Source organism: Mesoplodon densirostris, chromosome 3 (assembly GCF_025265405.1).
Source record: "Mesoplodon densirostris isolate mMesDen1 chromosome 3, mMesDen1 primary haplotype, whole genome shotgun sequence".
NCBI lineage: Eukaryota > Metazoa > Chordata > Mammalia > Artiodactyla > Ziphiidae > Mesoplodon > Mesoplodon densirostris.
The window spans coordinates 12,659,679-12,677,142 of NC_082663.1; the positions used below are offsets into that span (position 1 = coordinate 12,659,679).

At 43.4% G+C, this 17,464-nt stretch overlaps 1 protein-coding gene across 3 annotated transcripts in view; it reads left to right on the forward strand.

Annotated features, from left to right (window-relative positions):
* Positions 1-17,464, forward strand: part of TRIO (trio Rho guanine nucleotide exchange factor) — a 390,266-nt gene that overhangs the window by 351,487 nt on the left and 21,315 nt on the right. For all 3 annotated transcript variants that reach the window (XM_060092734.1, XM_060092735.1, XM_060092733.1), the window contains exons 37-45: positions 2,016-2,111; positions 8,604-8,752; positions 9,880-9,946; positions 11,509-11,612; positions 13,123-13,192; positions 15,399-15,488; positions 16,091-16,183; positions 16,909-16,959; positions 17,205-17,282. In XM_060092734.1, the coding sequence (XP_059948717.1) occupies positions 2,016-2,111; positions 8,604-8,752; positions 9,880-9,946; positions 11,509-11,612; positions 13,123-13,192; positions 15,399-15,488; positions 16,091-16,183; positions 16,909-16,959; positions 17,205-17,282 (798 nt within the window). The remainder of the gene's footprint in view (positions 1-2,015; positions 2,112-8,603; positions 8,753-9,879; positions 9,947-11,508; positions 11,613-13,122; positions 13,193-15,398; positions 15,489-16,090; positions 16,184-16,908; positions 16,960-17,204; positions 17,283-17,464) is intronic.

Below are 17,464 nucleotides of genomic sequence, written 5' to 3' on the forward strand. Positions count from 1 at the left end.
TTGGATGTATGCAGAGGCTTCAAGCCAAGTAAATCTTATTTTTTGTTTTCTGGGTTTTTTTGAGTTCTTACATAATCAAAAATTACTCTGTACAACCCTAAAATATCAAGAAGGAAACCTGGTAACTGTGGCTTATACATCCTCTCGCATTCTGGCCCATCCTGCTTCTCCAAATTGGCAGGTGTTGAAAACCATCCTATGGAGTCATTACTGGTGATTTTTTTTGGCAGAAACTAAGGTTTCTGAATAAAACAGATGTTTTTGTCAGTTTTCCCCCTTCTTCCCCTTTTTCCTTCCCTGACTTCCCTCAGTGCTAACACAGTCACTCGCTGGATGGGCCCGTGTGTGATGACCTGGGGTCGCGCTGGCTTGGTGATTGACGGCCGTGAGGCCAAGGCCGATCACGCGTTAGTCTTAACCTAAGGCGCCTTCTCTGTAGAACTCCTCTCCCTCCTTCTCCGGGGCCCTCAGTGCACAACAGAGGCGCAGTGGGCTTGGCAGAAGGAGGGAGCTTGGGTTCGAGTCTGGGGTTTGGAGGGCATCTGAGGTACAGACCCTGTGCCATGGGGGGTGCAGGGTGGCCTGAGATGGGAGAGAAGCTCGCACCCCACTGCCCAGAGCAGACCCGCCAGGAAGCCAGGCTCTGACGGCTCCTCGGTTATTTTGTCGCATTCTAAGCCATAGCGTTTTAAAAGCAGAAAACTGGAATTGTGTAAATCTGGATGGTTAGCCGAAAGTGAGGGGCCAGGCCTGGTTGACTTATTCACTGAATAAGAGGGTAGTTTTCTCCATTGAAAGAGTGGATTGCACTATATTCTTCTGTTTGCCAAAATCATTTATTGGTTATTGTGTTACCTCGTTGGGTATTACGCATAGAAATTCTTCTTTTACAAAAGTCTATAGTGATGTTCCCAGAGAGTATATTATCTTGTGACTAATGTTTTGTTTTGTTCTGTTTTCTCTTTTTGTAAACTTTCACTGCAGCATTATGTTGATTTGTGTTCTGTGTCTGTTTTGATTCAGTTTCCTTACCTCTCCATTTGAATTTTTTCCTTGTTTTCTTCACCTCATCTTCCAGATTTCATTAGACCAAGCCAACATTTGTTTTGCCAAGTGCATATCTGGATCCGCACTGTAACAGCCTCGTTGTAAATGTATAAATCCGTATCTGTCTGCTGTGAGACATGCATCATTAGGACAGCTAGCCGTGTGTCACATGCATCTCTGCTGTCCTTAATATGAAGCAAGGTTCATATTACACCCCTCTTCTAGTTTCCAGTAAATTAACGGTGCAAGTAATCCGCAAACACAGCGTGTTTGCTAATTACTGAAACTCGAACTCAGTAGCCCCTCCCCCAGATTCCTTACCTGTCCACCCCTGTACACCCCGACTCTAGCCGTAAATGGCATCTGATAGCTTGTGAGGCCACAGATCTCCTGTCCTCTGCACTAATCACTGGGGAAGTGGATGGCACAGAAAATGGTGAGCTTGTCCCCCTCTTCCCTGTCTGGCCAGTGCTCCCGGTTCCTTTCCTTTTCTTGTTTCTTTCTTTTAACCCCATCCACACAGTAAAGCCATTTTTAGTATCCAGTTTTGTTTCCCGATTTTTTAAAGGGTTCACTCATTAGCCCTTAAGCCTTTCACTCTTCCGTTGATCAGATTCTCTGCCTTTTCCTCCTTAGCCAGTAGCCTTGCCAGCAGTTGCAAAAGTTAGAATTTTCCCGTGCCCAGTCACCTCTTTGAAAAACATTCTGATGGTACATGACTGCGGATTAAAAACAGACTTTGTCTGCCTTCCACATGTATCCCAGACAGGTCTTATTTGGTATTTCATGTCAGAATATTGTAAATTTTAAAAGATGGCTTTAAATAAATTCAAACAAAGACAAACTTGTGGTCTTTTTGTCTGGAATTACTTTTAAAAGGAGATTGAGCTTGCAGGAGAATTCTTTCTGCCCAGTGACTAACACGAGGCATTTCCCTCCCCCTCTCTTTTTCTCGACTTCCTCCATAGGCCTCTTCTCGGTTATTAGTCCGGCCCACCAGCTCCGAAACGCCGAGCGCAGCCGAGCTCGTCAGTGCGATCGAGGAACTCGTGAAAAGCAAGATGGTAAGGCTTCCCAGAGACTCAGGCTGAGGGCTGGAAGCTGCTCCAGGGTGCTGCTTGTAGGCGGGCAGGCCCTCGTCCACGTGTGGCTCTGGTCTGCAGGATGGAGTTCAGGAAGCCCAGGCCCACCCTCGGGTTCAGTAATTGGCTTGAAGGACTTACAAAACTTAGAGAAGCTGCAGTGGCGGTTCATTGCCGTGAAAAGACACAGGTGAAGATCAGCCAGGGAAGGGGTGCGGGAGCAGGTCCAGGAGGGTCAGGTTCAAGCTGCCATTGTCCTCTCCCAGTGGAGTCATGTGCACAACACTGACTCTCCCCGCCTCGCACAGCGTGTGGTTATATGTGCAGGGTGTCACCAGCCAGGACACCCCCCACCCTGCCGAGCCTTGGTGTTCAGAGTTTTTATTTGGGCTCAGTCACATACACGAGGGTGAGCTCACATGGCTCACCCTTGTCCCCTGCCTCTCCAGGGATTAAGATAGGACGTGGACCAAAGCCCTCACCCAAAGTCACACTGTTAGCATAGACTGTCTGTCTTAGCCCCAAAACCCCAGGTAAACAGAGAGAGACTTCATCAGGCAGGACATTCCCCAGGCTTAGAGGAGCCAAGGTCAGTCCTTTGCTGCACCTGCATTGTCTGCAGTGCTGGCACCGTCATAGCCAATGGGGTCAGCTCCAGTCTTGTCCGAAGCTGTGCACAGGGTCATTGGACTCACAGGTACCACTGGGAGTCTCTCTCTGTGTCTCTGAGATCTTTCACTTGGGTTTGCATTGCTGTATAAGGGCTTTATTCTTTTTGTGACCTCTCTGTTGCCAGTTGGTCAACATGGATTCATTTAATAAAAGCCCCAAATCAGATGTTGATTTATTGAAATTAGACAGGTTTGCGTTGTTTCTAACTGATTCAAATCAATAAATTTCTGTGTTTCTTTAGTTTTCCTGTGAAATAGAAAAACCAGTAATGGTAACAACATTTTAGACTAGTAGATGCTGCTACCCTACACCATCTTTTAAAAGTCACACCTCCTAAAGTAAAAGCCCTCGGCCTCTCCCACATTCCATTCTCCATAAGAGTTTGATGTGTTTCCCTCCAGACAGTTTCTTTGTATATACTCCCCACAGCAGCCCTACGAGGTAGGCATATACTATCATATCCTCATTTTACAGATGAGAAAACTGAGGCACACAGAATGCTTAAAAAGTTGACCAGGGCCTCCCTGGTGGCGCAAGTGGTTGAGAGTCCGCCTGCCGATGCAGGGGATACGGGTTCGTGCCCCGGTCTGGGAGGATCCCATATGCCGCGGAGCGGCTGGGCCCGTGAGCCATGGCCGCTGAGCCTGCGCGTCCGGAGCCTGTGCTCCGCAACGGGGGAGGCCACAGCAGTGAGAGGCCCGCATACCGCAAAAAAAAAAAAAAAAAAAAAAAAAAAAAAAAAAAAAAAAAAAAAGTTGACCAGCTGCTAACAGGCAGAGATAGAAATCTACTATAATTTATTTAAATAAATTCATAAGAATATATATCAATTATTTTCAATTTTCACTATTGTAAACATCCATTGTTCATTTATATGTGTGATTAAACCTGTAGGGTAAATTTCCAGCATTGGAATTGCTAGATCAAAGGGTATACAATTGATCCTTAAACAACATGGGTTTGAATTTCATGGGTCCACTTCTATGCGGGTGTTTTTCAATAGTGAATACTCTAGTACAACACAGTCTGCCCTAGGTTGAATCCACAGAATCAGAACCACAGATACTGAGAAACCACGTATACAGAGAGTCAGCTTCCCAACCCCTGCATTGTTTAAGAGTTAACTGTACTTCTTTAAAGTTAGGAATTTATCTTCCAAAGCCAGTATTAACTAGGTACCATGTATCTAACTCCAGTTTCTTCTCCCACCCACCCCTAAGCAGCTTCTAATGAGGCTGGTTGACTAGGTCAAATGGGGAATTGTATCCAAAATTCAGACTGACAGGTATTGCCCTGCCGTAGCTGGAATTCCCCCTGCTTGGTGTTCTGTGCTGTGATCTGAGAAGCACGCAGTGGGCTTCGAGCTTAGACAAGACATTAGGCAGGAGGGCTGCTAGGACTTGGTAAGTAAGTCAAGAACTTGACTCCGCTGGTCAAAAATTCTGGATCATGTCGGTAGGAACTGAGCTAAACTGCATCCTGGCTACCTTTTTGAGAGACAAGTTGATTAATGGTCTAAAAAGATGCTTAAATTATATCTAATGAGTTTTCAAGCATTCTTAAACATCCTTAAACATTTTAAAAACAGCCGTTTATACACATCCGTTATATGATCGTTAAAATCATTGTTGTCTAGTAATTTAAGTAAGTTCTCCCAAGGAATGTTGTGAGACAATACTTTGTCAACCTGCCAGCCATTATTCTGCAAGTATTTGAATGGATTACATTGCAAGTGGGCTGAGATTCATGTGTAATTAATTCAGATGGACTTCAGATGGAGAGGAGTTCTATGGCTGGTCTCTCAGCTCTTACTGCTTTACTCCCCCTTTTAAGTTCCGAATAATTAAACTTTATCCATTGAAACGGACTTATTTCTACTCACTTCTGTCTCTTCTGAAGTTCATGGGCATAAAGCTGTTGGCAGAGTCGAAAGGGCGTAGGTTTTGGAATCAGATAGATGTGGGTTCAGACTCTCCTACTGACCGCTTCCGCCTCTCTGAGCCCACCTCTCAGCTGGAAACGGGATGGTAAACCGACTGCTGTTTGTTACACTCCCAGCCGGTTCCCTCCACCTGGGCGCTCACTCATGCCTTCCCTCCCCGTTGGAGACCCATATTTAGGTTTATTATGGTGACCTCATCTCTTCTTCATTCTACATGGAATGTAATCTAACTTCTGCCCTCTTTTTCTGGTTCAGGGGAAACATAACTCTCCCTTGGTTTCTGGTCACTAGTCCTCAAACAGGAAGTACTTTTTGTCACTAAAAACTCTCGTAAGCCATTTTAATATCCTTCACCCTGTCACGCTCCCCATGACTCTGAGTTACTCCTGCAGATTTCACCGTGTGCTGTGGCTCCTTGGTCCTCCTGTTCGTTTTCCTGAGGGCCGTCTCTTAGGCTCTTGTGACTTCGTGATCAGATTTGAACGCTCAACTGTTATCCCTCCAAAGCTGTGTGTGCAGTGCACTGGGAAGGCGAGGGGAGAAGGTGTCCTGCTGTCGTGCGGTGTGTGTTCAGGGAACTGACTCTCCTCGCCCTGGACCTGAGGATTCCATCTGAAAAGGAAAACCCGCCCTGCACACCTTTCCTTGGAATTCGCCTCTCTCTCCACCTCCACGTTCCTGATCAGTATTGGAAGGTGTGGGCAGTGGCGGCTGACAGCTGCAGGGACCGAACTTGACTTTGGAGTTTTCTTCTCTTTGTTGATCTGAATATAAAGAGAGATACAAGAAAGAATGAAAATAAATGAAATAAACATGTAGCTCAAGATATTAGAAGAACAACAAAATTTTTTTAAAAAAAGCAGAAGGAATGAATTCACAGAGATAAAAGCAGAAATGAATGAGTTGGAAAACAGAAAAATAGAATAAGAAATAAAACCCAAAACTTGTTCTTTCAAAACATATGGACTTCAGGGAACCTTCCAAAGAAAGTAGCCCAAATTCACAAAATAAGAAATTACAAAGGAAAGATAAACTGAGGGAATTGAAACAATCATGACACGTTACTTTGTTCAACTCTTTGAAAGCAAATTTGAAGACCTGGATGAAATGGGCAGTTTCTTAAGAAAATACAGTTTACCAAAACTAACCTCAGAAGAGCTAGGTCTGCACAGATAGTCTCTCTTCATTTAAGAAACAGGGAAAGTTGACAAGAACCTACCCACAAAAACCCACCCAACCCAGGTTTCACAGATAATTCATCTGAACCTGTAAAGTCCCAGTGATTCCAGCTCTGGGGCAGCTTTGAGCCCTTTCACTCACGCACAGTTGGTGGGAGAGCCACTGGGTGGCCAGGAGTGGACGGCACAAGCGTGACTGCAGCCTGGGGACGCGCCTGCACCCTCCCTGGCCACCCACCGGGGTCCACACCAGCACGTCCAGGAGAGGCAGCGGAAGGAGCCTGGATGCCACTGGGGCAGATCCAGACGGGGCCTCCCTGCCCGCTGCTCTGCGTGAGCGGCCATCTGGAACCTTTCTTGTCTCTCTCTTTGCTCACGGTTCAAGTAACCGTAATTAAAGCTAATGAGCTTCAGCTGTTTCCTTGCACATCTGGGCAGGAGACAGCGCCGCTGCTCCCTCCCTCGTCCTCCAGCCTCCAGTCCCCTGAGTCTCCTGTCCAAGGCCTCCAGGACCCACGCGCATGGACCAGGCCCTGCTGCTACCATGAAACGTGTGCTTCCACTAGAGGTCAAGAGCTATTTATTTAAAAATCAGAACGTTACTTTGCCATCAAGCCCCATTCCTTAACTTTTTCATAACTAAGAGCAGGAGTTGGTGTGTTTGCACAGCTCCATGGGTTTGGTGAACAAGTTTGCGGGAACAGACTTGGCGTTCTCAAAGCTGTGCTCAGTGATGGCATCAGCTTCAGCCTGTTTACTCTTAGGGGGGAAATAGGACAAGCATTAGAGGTTTTAATAATGGTAGGAAATATTAAGTGTTCTTGTAGTTTGTATTGGGCTTTTGTTTGAAGAGAAGTAAATCACATTTTCCCAGTTAAGTTGCTGAAATACCTTTTGATCATCTCTGTCCAGCCAGGGTGCTTTGAAAAATTTAAAAGAACTATCACCTATTTGCAAATGATGTGACTGACAAGGGATTAATCTCCAAAATATACACACAGCTCATGCAGCTCAATATCAAAAAAAAAAAACAATCAAAAAATGAGCAGAAGACCTAAATAAACATTTCTCCAAAGAAAACGTACAGATGGCCAACAGGCACGTGGAAAGATGCTCAACATCACTTAGTATCAGAATACAAATCAAAATTACAATGAGGCGTCACCTCACACTGGTCAGAATAGCCATCATCAAAGGGTGTGGAGAAAAGGGAATCCTCCTACACTGTTGGTGGGAATGTAAATTGGTACCGCCAGTATGGAGAACAGTATGGAGGTTGCTTCAAAAACTAAAAGTAGAGCTACCATATGATCCAGCAATCCCACTCCTGGGCATATACCCAGAAGAGATGAAAACTCTAATTCGAAAAGATACGTGCACCACAACATTTACTGCAGCTCTATTTACAATAGCCAAGACATGGAAGCAACCTAAATATCCATTGGCAGATGAATGGATAAAGAAGATGTGGTATATATACACAATGGAGTATTACTCAGACATTAAAAAAAAAGAATGAAATAATGCCATTTGCAGCAACATGGATGCAACTAGAGATTATCATACTAAGTGAAGTAAGTCAGAGAGAGAAAGACAAATATCATATGATATCACTTATATATGGAATCTTAAAAAATTATACAAATGAACTTATTTACAAAACAAATAGACTCAGAGACATAGAAAACAAACTTACTGTTACCAAAGGGGAAAGGTAGGGGGGAGGGATAAATTAGGAGTTTGGGATTAACAGGAACATACATCTATATCTAAAATAGATAAACAGCAAGGACCTACTGTATAGCACAGGAAACTATTCAATATCTTGTAATAACCTATAATGGAAAAGAATCTGAAAAAAACATATAGCTGAATCACTTTGCTGGATACCTGAAACTAACATGACATTGTAAATCAACTATATTTCATTTTTTAAAAAAAGGCACTAGCACCTATACCCCTGGTAGTTTTGTGAATTCAGGTTAAGAGAGAAAATTAATATGTACCAATTAGAAAGTAATCAGTTGCTGATCATTGTCACACTAACCCAGGGAGAAAAGTCGTCAATATTCAACTCACAGATTTATTGATCACCGAAAAAGTTGTGTTCAAGATTGGCATGGCAACCACTTCCTAAGGAAGAAGAAAGAGTGTCACAGAGATAGAGATGAATTTTAGCTGCATGATCTCTGTGCATTGAAGTATGAGTCTGTTTCATTAAAATAGAGGTTTGCTAGTGTTGCTGCATGGTCCACCGGCGAGGATTGTGGGCTGTGTGTCTGGGTGCACCGGCCCGAATGAGGCGACTGCACACACTTCTGAAATGGTCATGCTTTCATGTGACAGGAATATAACTGGACAGAAAATGGCTAGATTGGAAATGGGTACAGTCTGTGGTATTGTTTCTAATTATTTGGTAACCAGGAGCAGAATATATGAACGGATGTAAATTCACCGTTCTTTTCATTCTAACTCTCCTCTTGTGTGCAGCCCCTCTTACTCAGTTTCAGAATTCATGCTGGGGGCTTTGGTGTTAAATACGATGTGATTCCACACACATAGACTCTACAGTGTTGTAATCAGGCCTTCTGAATTTTCTGACGTATGCGATTTTCTGGTCCTGATTTCAGCCTCACGCACTGTGTAGGCAGGAGGCCTGACTGGTGCTCTGGTTTCTTCTAGGCGCTGGAGGATCGTCCCAGCTCACTCCTCGTGGACCAGGGGGACAGTAGCAGCCCCTCCTTCAACCCTTCGGACAACTCCCTTCTGTCCTCCTCCTCGCCCATCGATGAGATGGAAGAGAGGAAATCCAGCTCTTTAAAGAGACGACAGTAAGCAATGTTCTCATTGTCATTGTGGGGTGGCTTCCCTCCTGGCTTTGGTCACCTACAAAGCTGTGGCTGGGATTCATCTCTGAGTCACACGAGGAGGAGGCCCAGGGTCTCTCGCCGAGCGACTGTACGCTTGTTTGCACAGTACTCAGAACCTCAAGGGGGCGCAGTAAGCCATAGCTGCAGCTTTTATTGTTTTATTTGTATATTATACTTTATCTATAAATAAGAACGATACAAGAATATGTTTCGTCACTTCTGGTGAGAAACTGCTGTACTTTCTATTATATACGTAGTTGTGAAGAAAAAAGAAGATAACATAAAATTAAATGCAGTCCCCAAAACTTGAAACATACCTTAGTGGTAGAGCTTTTCAGTTTCAGTTAAAAAGTCTTGAAGAATATTACAAAAGGTTTAAAATTGCATTTGGAGAACAGGAAAAAACTTAACCAGCTGCATGAGTACGGAGACTTGGTTTTATTGAGTGCTGTATCCCAGCACCTAGAGCAGCATCGGGTGCATAGGAGGTGCCTGGCCAGTGTTGGCTGAATGAATGAACGAACAAACCAACCAACCAACCAACGAACCTTTTTAGGTCAACTGAGGTTGTTTGCTGTAACCGATCAAGGAATTGTCTCCTATTATCTGAGCGGCCTTAAACGGTTACTGAACCTTACGAAAAGAAATACTTCTGAACGATGTGATCAAACCCAAGGCTTTAAACATCGGAGTTAAATTTCTTCTGTATGTCCAACGAAGCTTAAAATGACTTTATCATGAAAACACAAACAAGCAAAAACCCTACTTCCTTTAACATCATGCCTTTATAACAAAGTTATGTCTGTGCTGCTTTTGGTCCTCGTACATGTGATCAGAGTCCGGTGGTGTGAATTCACCCGGAATGCGAGGTGTCATGTGACCTCTGCAGCACCCGTGGGTCACCCACATGAACCTGTAAGTGACTGGGGACACACAAGAATTGGAGATCCAGTTGTGCAAGTTTGAGAGGTCACTTCATAGCCGCCCCTGCAGAATCTGACCTGACAAAAGCAAAAGGGCGGATGAATTCATTCAGAAAATTCCTTGGATTGTGGGTGGTAAACACTGTTTTTTCTCTCTTTTTTCAGCTACGTTTTGCAAGAATTAGTGGAGACAGAACGTGACTATGTGCGGGACCTCGGCTGTGTGGTGGAGGTGTGTGTTTCAGAGATGTAATGACCTGTATCCATCCGCCCTGAGGTTTGCCACGGGGGGCGTTGTACTGGACAGTTGAAAGCCGATACCTTCTCAAAAGCTTTAAAAATGTTTTTGGGGCTTCCCTGGTGGCGCAGTGGTTGAGAGTCCACCTGCCGATGCAGGGGACACGGGTTCGTGCCCCGGTCTGGGAGGATCCCACATGCCGCGGAGCGGCTGGGCCCGTGAGCCATGGCCGCTGAGCCTGCGCGTCCGGAGCCTGTGCTCTGCAACGGGAGAGGCCACAACAGTGAGAGGCCCGCGTACCAAAAAAAAAAAAAATACTTTTGACTAAAACAAAACACAATAACAACAACCAACAAAATATTTCTGAAAAATAAAATTTAGCCAATTATCTCAACAATCAGTATTCACTTTTTAAAGGCTTCTTTTTTGCATGGTGCATCTTGACATAGTCTCTTCTTTTTATAATTAAGTTTGTAAATATTATCTCCATCCATTGAATTTCTTATATGGAAATCTGGCCTTTAATTATTTTACAAGAGTGGGTATCACCACAGAAATGAGGACATCATTGGTTGAAAAGTCAGTGTGACCAGCTATGGATTCAGTTACATCCTGAATCCACCTGGGTTCAGAGCTTGATCTGTGGCTACCACCCTAGGCCATTTGCTTGTAGTTTTCAGAGAACGAATATGTCACCACTTTCACTGACCAGAAGTTGATACGTACTTTGTACCCATAGCAAAACCACTGCCTTTCATACTAAATCAAGGGCTCTCTCTAGGCTTGTCCCTGCCATTAACTTTAGGGCATAATCATATTAATAAACTCAACTTATCACAAAGCTATTTTTATAATATAAAACTTTTATCACTTATTCTTTCAACTTTGCAAATATGTACAGGGCAATACTTTTCGGATGTACATTCCATTAAAAGTAATGGCTATTACAGTTAATTGCGTAACGTAAAGGATTAAACATGCTTGACGTGTCTGTAATCATTAATAACAATAACTTGAAAACTTCAGAGCTTCTTGTACAGGCTGAATCACATTCAAGTTATATAGAAGTTTTAAACCACATTTTAGCAACAGAGTTAATCAACTGTTGTTAAAAATCAATTTGTGAAATGTTGTTAAATCCTTATTTAACAAATTATGTAAATAATCCAAAAAGAAAAGAGAATCTGTTTATATCAGATCAGTACCGAGAACAGAGGAAATATGCTTCTGGCCAAATATTTAATCTTTACAAGCTGACAAGATGATTTGTTTTATGAAACCATTTACATTTATTTAAACTTTCCAATTCCTCAGAAGAGTTTTGATCTTTGAATGCTAAATAGTTCAGGGAGAGAAAATCATGTCAATGAATGTAACTGTATTTCAAGGGCCAGTTAAGGACACATTTCACAAAGGGTTTTTGTTCTTAAATAAAGAAGTAGTTTACGAGACAGTGCGTATGTCTCTTCTATCCTTTGTGGCTCTCAATCAGTAAACCATTACTTGATTCAAACATGTTTAATGAAATAACCTTATCTTTAAATATTTAATTTTAGGGCTACATGGCACTTATGAAAGAAGATGGCGTTCCCGATGACATGAAAGGCAAAGACAAGATTGTGTTTGGCAACATCCATCAGATTTACGACTGGCACAGAGAGTACGTAAAATACATGCCATGCTCACTGGTGGGCAGCCTGTCATCACCCGCTAAACTGCATCACGTCAGGCGAACGAGAAAGGATATTTGTTGATTCATTTCATTTCCTTACCTATGCGGCCCCATGGAGATAGCTGGTGTAAAGGAAATGTTGGTGTCCTGAGGCCTTTTCTGGTTGCGTTTCACAGCATGAGGAAGTCTCTTACCTTCTTTGTGCTGATCCATCCAGGTGCCCGTGTTGGGAAGGCTGGAAGCCCGGGCACCGAGCCTGAGCGCCTGGGTTCACAACCTGGTCCTGACCCCGAGCCCTTTGCTTCCCCTCTTTGCCTCCATCCTTTCCTCTACACAACGTGGGTCATGGTGTTACCCTCCTCGTGGGACTTTTGTGAAGAGTGACTGAGTTAATACATGTAAAGCCCTTAGAATAACATCTGCATAGAGTGAGGCTCGATGAGTGTTTCTAATTAGAATTGCAGCCACCTCTTTAATAAATACAAATGACTGTTAGAGAGTTTTTTCAAGTCAGCTTTCATGGGGAAAGTAGACATGATTGCCCATGAGAATCAAATTTGATCCCAGTATCTTGCCACACCTGTCCTAATCTACAGTGAAACCTATTTTAAAAAAGGATATTTGGTGCTATTATCTAGTCATCTGCTTCCAAGGCTGGTTTTAAGCTGTGACAGGGAAGGGGAAACAGCACAAGGCTCCTGGGAGGACCAGACAGAGAAACTGCTCCCGGCTGTGTGGTGTCTGCCGTGGTGTGCGCAGAACTAGGGGATATTGAATCCTCAAGCGTAACACAGCGCAACGTAGCATTTATTGGTGTACTGGTTTGCAGGTTAGTAAAGTACCGGATATAAATATCAACATATGTAAGTGATAATTAAGGTGGGCCTATATCTTACCAACTACTATGGCCCAGAGGAAGTGAAGAGTAGTTGTCCTCAGCTGTTTTGCTTCTGTGGATACCTAATTCTGATCTTAATGGAAGCTAATATTTGCAACCTAGAAGTTGATTTTGATAATATTTGAGAAAACTTTTTAAAGCTGGCCCAGGTAACATTCAGTATTTTGTACCTGTTATTATCCAATTTGAGCCTCCTAAAAATTACCGTGGAAAGAATATGAAACTCACAGGTATGAGGACCAAGTTTTTAGAAAGAAAAATGACCAATTGCTTTGAAACATTTATTTTTTACCCCATATTCAGATGGGATATTATTGTTTGTGTCATTTACAAACAAAATGAGACCAAAAGGTTGATGATCCAGAGGAAGGGAAGTTGGCCAGTCAAGGGACGTCTCACTCTGCCTTGCCTTGTAAAACTGTGTCTCCTTTTGCTTTCTGTCCTGACGGAATGTCTTCAGTGTGCACTATATTTGTTAAGCATATACTTTACACTTCCCAATTGTTTTTCTCAAAACAGAATATTTTGAAAATATAAATCTCAATCTAAAATTAGAAGGCCAAACTGGAAATGGTTCTAATATTTCTCCTTTCATTTCAGCTTTTTTTTAGGAGAGTTGGAGAAGTGCCTTGAAGATCCGGAAAAACTAGGATCCCTTTTTGTTAAACATGTAAGTACAATAGCATTATTTATATTCTGTTCTGTGTTGTCATATTTAGCTGTTGGCTTGTCAGATTAAAGGAGAACTCATTTGTAGGTTACGAAAATACTTTAAGAATAAAATCAAACTGTACAATGTCAGCGAGTTGGACTCAAAATCCCCCGTTGCTATTCTCCATGTGAATGATGAGCTTTCCCAGTCACCTGGCCCCAGTTGGCTGTTCAGTTCACAAACAGTACAGGATGGTCAGAAGGGGACCAGAGCCAGACCAGAAGGAGGAACATTTGGGGATGTCTGTAGGCAAACAAGTGTCCGGTGCAGGTGGTGATGTATCGAGACGTGCCGTGGGTTTACTATAATAACCAAATTTTTGTGTGTATCTAAAAGAAGCATGTTAACAATAAAAGTCTGGGGGTTTTTCTAGGAAAAAATACTATATTTTCAAAAAATTAGTGACTAGGATTTTTGTATTTTTGCAAATCTCCTTAATGTCTGGCTTAATAGAAGACAGGTGCATTTTTTATATCAGTTTCTGTATTGAACCTATTGTAGTATGTTTTTTAGTTAAAATTTATGAAGAAAATCCATCCTCACAGATATTTGGATGGAAAGGGATGAGTGTTTTAATAGCCTTTTCTGATAATTATAGCTAATTTTCTTAGATACTACATCAAAACTCAACAAGTGAGAATTTCTTAAAGGTTAGTCGCAACATGGAATCTGAAAACCTGTTGGTGAACTTCTCTCTTGCTGTTGCACTAGAAGCCGTTGAACTGTCTCACACTTAAAGGCTCGTTTACCCCTGCACCAGCTTGTGACATCCTGCATTGTAAATTCTGGTTCACTGATTCAGACAGATCTTCCAGATGTTGAAACATCTCAATAAACAGTATCAAAAAATCAGATTTGTTCACATCACCACCCATCTCTTCAGAAAAGTCTTTAAGTATTGTCAAGTTCCAGGTAGCAGATCCCTGGTTTCCAAAAGTATAATTTTTTGCTTGAAAGCTCAAGTTTTCATTATTAATAGACATTGCAGGTTGTTTGCCTTAAAACGACAGGCTTATTTTATTCATATTCAGGAAAGTGTCTACCAGATACCCACGTGTAAATAATTAGTTTGTGTCCCTCATTCTTTCAAGTAAAAATGGTCCATGAAAACAAGCAGTCGGTTCAGCTCATGGCTCAGCCACACGAGGGCTTTGCCTTGACTACTGTAGCACATAGCACAGGTGTTACAAGGATCTCCATTTTTGTCACAGGAACGTTAAAAAGATGTATAGTCCATGGTTGAGGGGTGGGGTTTTTTGGTATTTATTTATTTATGCATGTGTATATGTATGTGTACGTATGTATGTATTTATGGCTGCGTTGGGTCTTCGTTGCTGCGTACGGGCTTTCTCTAGTTGTGGCAAGTGGGGCTACTCTTCGTTGCAGTGCGTGGGCTTCTCATTGCGGTGGCTTCTCTTGTTGCGGAGCACAGGCTCTAGGCGCTCAGGCTTCACTAGTTGTGGCACGTGGGCTCAGTAGCTGTAGCTCGCAGGCTCTAGAGCGCAGGCTCGGTAGTTGTGGCGCATGGGCTTTGTTGCTCCGCAGCATATGGGATCTTCCCAGACCAGGGCTCGAACCCGTGTCCTCTGCATTGGCAGGCGGATTCTTAACCACTGTGCCACCAGAGAAGTCCCCATGGCTGAGTTTTAATACAACGAATTTTTATCACTTCATCAAGGACATCCTTAGGTGAAACTGGCATGTGTAGCAGTGAAAGATATTTGCTAAGATAGCAGCAGTTTCTCCCACCACTGGTTTTGCACATCAGTACAAATGGTAGCACAGCAGAAAGGGCAGATGGCAGCTTAGTATTGTTTGGAAGATATTTTTGACCTAATGGGTCCCCGGAAGGCCTCAGGGACCCCAGGCGTGTGCACACCACACTTTGAGGATCAGGGCATGAAGGGATGGCTTGCTGCCTTCAGTATTTGAGACTAAAGAGGTTTTTCTAACCTCCTGAAGAGAGCCAGGCTTCCTGGGACCACTGGCAAGGTTTGAAGGTGGGGAGAATGATTCTTCGTTGAATATTAAGAACTGTGTCCTTTCACTGCCTCTCGTATTTGCCGGGTAAAGTGTGGGGTTTTAAGAAACGTTCCTTCATGAATGAGGTGACACCTGCATGTGTGCCTGTGTTCTAACCCCTCTGTTTGCCTTTCATTCCTAGGAGAGAAGGTTGCACATGTACATAGTTTATTGTCAAAATAAACCAAAGTCTGAGCACATTGTCTCAGAATACATCGATACCTTTTTTGAGGTAAGACCTAAGTTACAAATAAAGTGTTTCTGAATCCTTTGTTACAGTTGATTTCAAAAAAATTGAAATATCATTTGTTTCCCAGGACATGAAGCAGTCCTCAGGAAATTCAGCCTCAGTTATATGAGTTCTGAACCTGTATTTCTTTCCTATAAATCAGAGAAATGAGTGTAAATTCAAGCTGTGATCATATCCCTTAGTATTCAGAGGACTGGGGTCATGGTTAAAATAAGGGGTTTTAAAAATCAATTTCAAACTTAAGCCTCATTTCAAATTCAGAATAATTCATGATCTAGACTTTTAGCCTAGAAATAAAATATTTGTTTGTATGAATGAAAGAAAACAATTGAGAGAAGGCCATTTTAGGCAAGCATTAAAGACTATTTTGAAAAACAGCTCAGAAAGCTTCCAGTGTCAAACTTGGACATTCTGAGCAAAGTCACAGCACTTGTTGGTTGTGTGCAGCGTGGCATCTTTTCTCTTTTTTACTCTTTTCTAGAAGTAGTTACTTCTACTGCAGTGTAGTTAGTTAGCATTTCTGACAGTTACAGGGACTTTAAAAGACAAAACTTAAGATCCTTCTTTCTACTTTGAAACCACAGGACTTAAAGCAGCGCCTCGGCCACAGGCTGCAGCTCACAGATTTGCTGATCAAACCAGTGCAGAGAATCATGAAGTACCAGCTGCTGCTGAAGGTGAGGCTTTGCCCGTGCCCGTGCTGGGGGCAGGAGCCCATTTGGCGGGAGGACAAGACTCGTGAGGGGATGGAAGGGTTTGGCAGGTGACGGGCATCTTTTCTGTAAAAAATACGAAGCAGTCTTGTCATTTCTGATTTGAAATATTTGAGTAAATTTTTTAAAATTTAATAAGACACCTTACACTATCATTTACATCAGGTTCTGAACCAAAAGGTCCGTGAAAGTGAGCTTTTTCCCCACCACAGAGCTTGAATACTCATGAGCTTTCTTGGGCTCTATCCACCTTACATATTTTCTAATCTTCTTGGGGCTCCAGATGAAATTAAATATTTAATCCCTGCCTGTTCCTCTCTGTGGGCTCAGCAGTAGCCCTTGATTGATTCAAATTCCTGAGCACCACTGAAGGCAAAGTCACACCATTTTCCACCATAAAAGTGACTGTTAAAGGTGTCGAGATTCCTTCATGTATAAAACTTAGAACCTGGATGTAGAGAGAGATGAGCGCTTGTCTTGGAGTGAAACAGGAACCATGACCTGCTTAGATAGATCTGGTCTGACTTGGCTCTACTGTGCCTTGAAATCCACAAAAGGATACCTTTTCTTTGTGTTACTGGGAGGAAAAAACGAGGATTAGCCCAGCGCCTGGCGTCTCACGTGATCAAACAGGTTACTGCTGTGCGACCATCACCCTTGTCACGCCCTTCTCTCCATTTCCCTTGCAGGATTTCCTCAAGTATTCCAAAAAAGCCAGCCTGGATACGTCGGAACTAGAGGTACTTAGACCCCCGGGCCCTGGGCTCCCCTCCCAATCCCCGCGCGTCCCTGAAGCAGCCTGTCCCTGGGAGGGGTGGGGGCGGTGGGTGACGGCGGGTCTACCCAGCCCCGGATGTGCCCTGTGCACACCAGCGGGCGGGGACGGGGAGGACCTGATCGAGGAGAGGCATCTGAGGGTTAGCGCTCCAGCCGTGCCCTCTGGAACTGAACGCTCACTCTGCTTTCCCCCCACCCCACCCCGCAGAGAGCCGTGGAGGTCATGTGCATCGTCCCCAAGCGCTGCAACGACATGATGAACGTCGGGCGGCTGCAAGGATTTGACGTAATGCGGCTGTTCTTCTTTAAACTCGGCCTCTGGCTGCCATCACTTTCTTTGGTCTCGGATTCTTTGTCTCCACCTGGAGAAAGCTGATCCTTTTTGCTTGGTTTTCTGGCTTCTCTCACCGTCCTTCAACCTGATTGATCTTTTCTTTCAACTTCTTTTGGTGCATTTGGTTTGCTTTG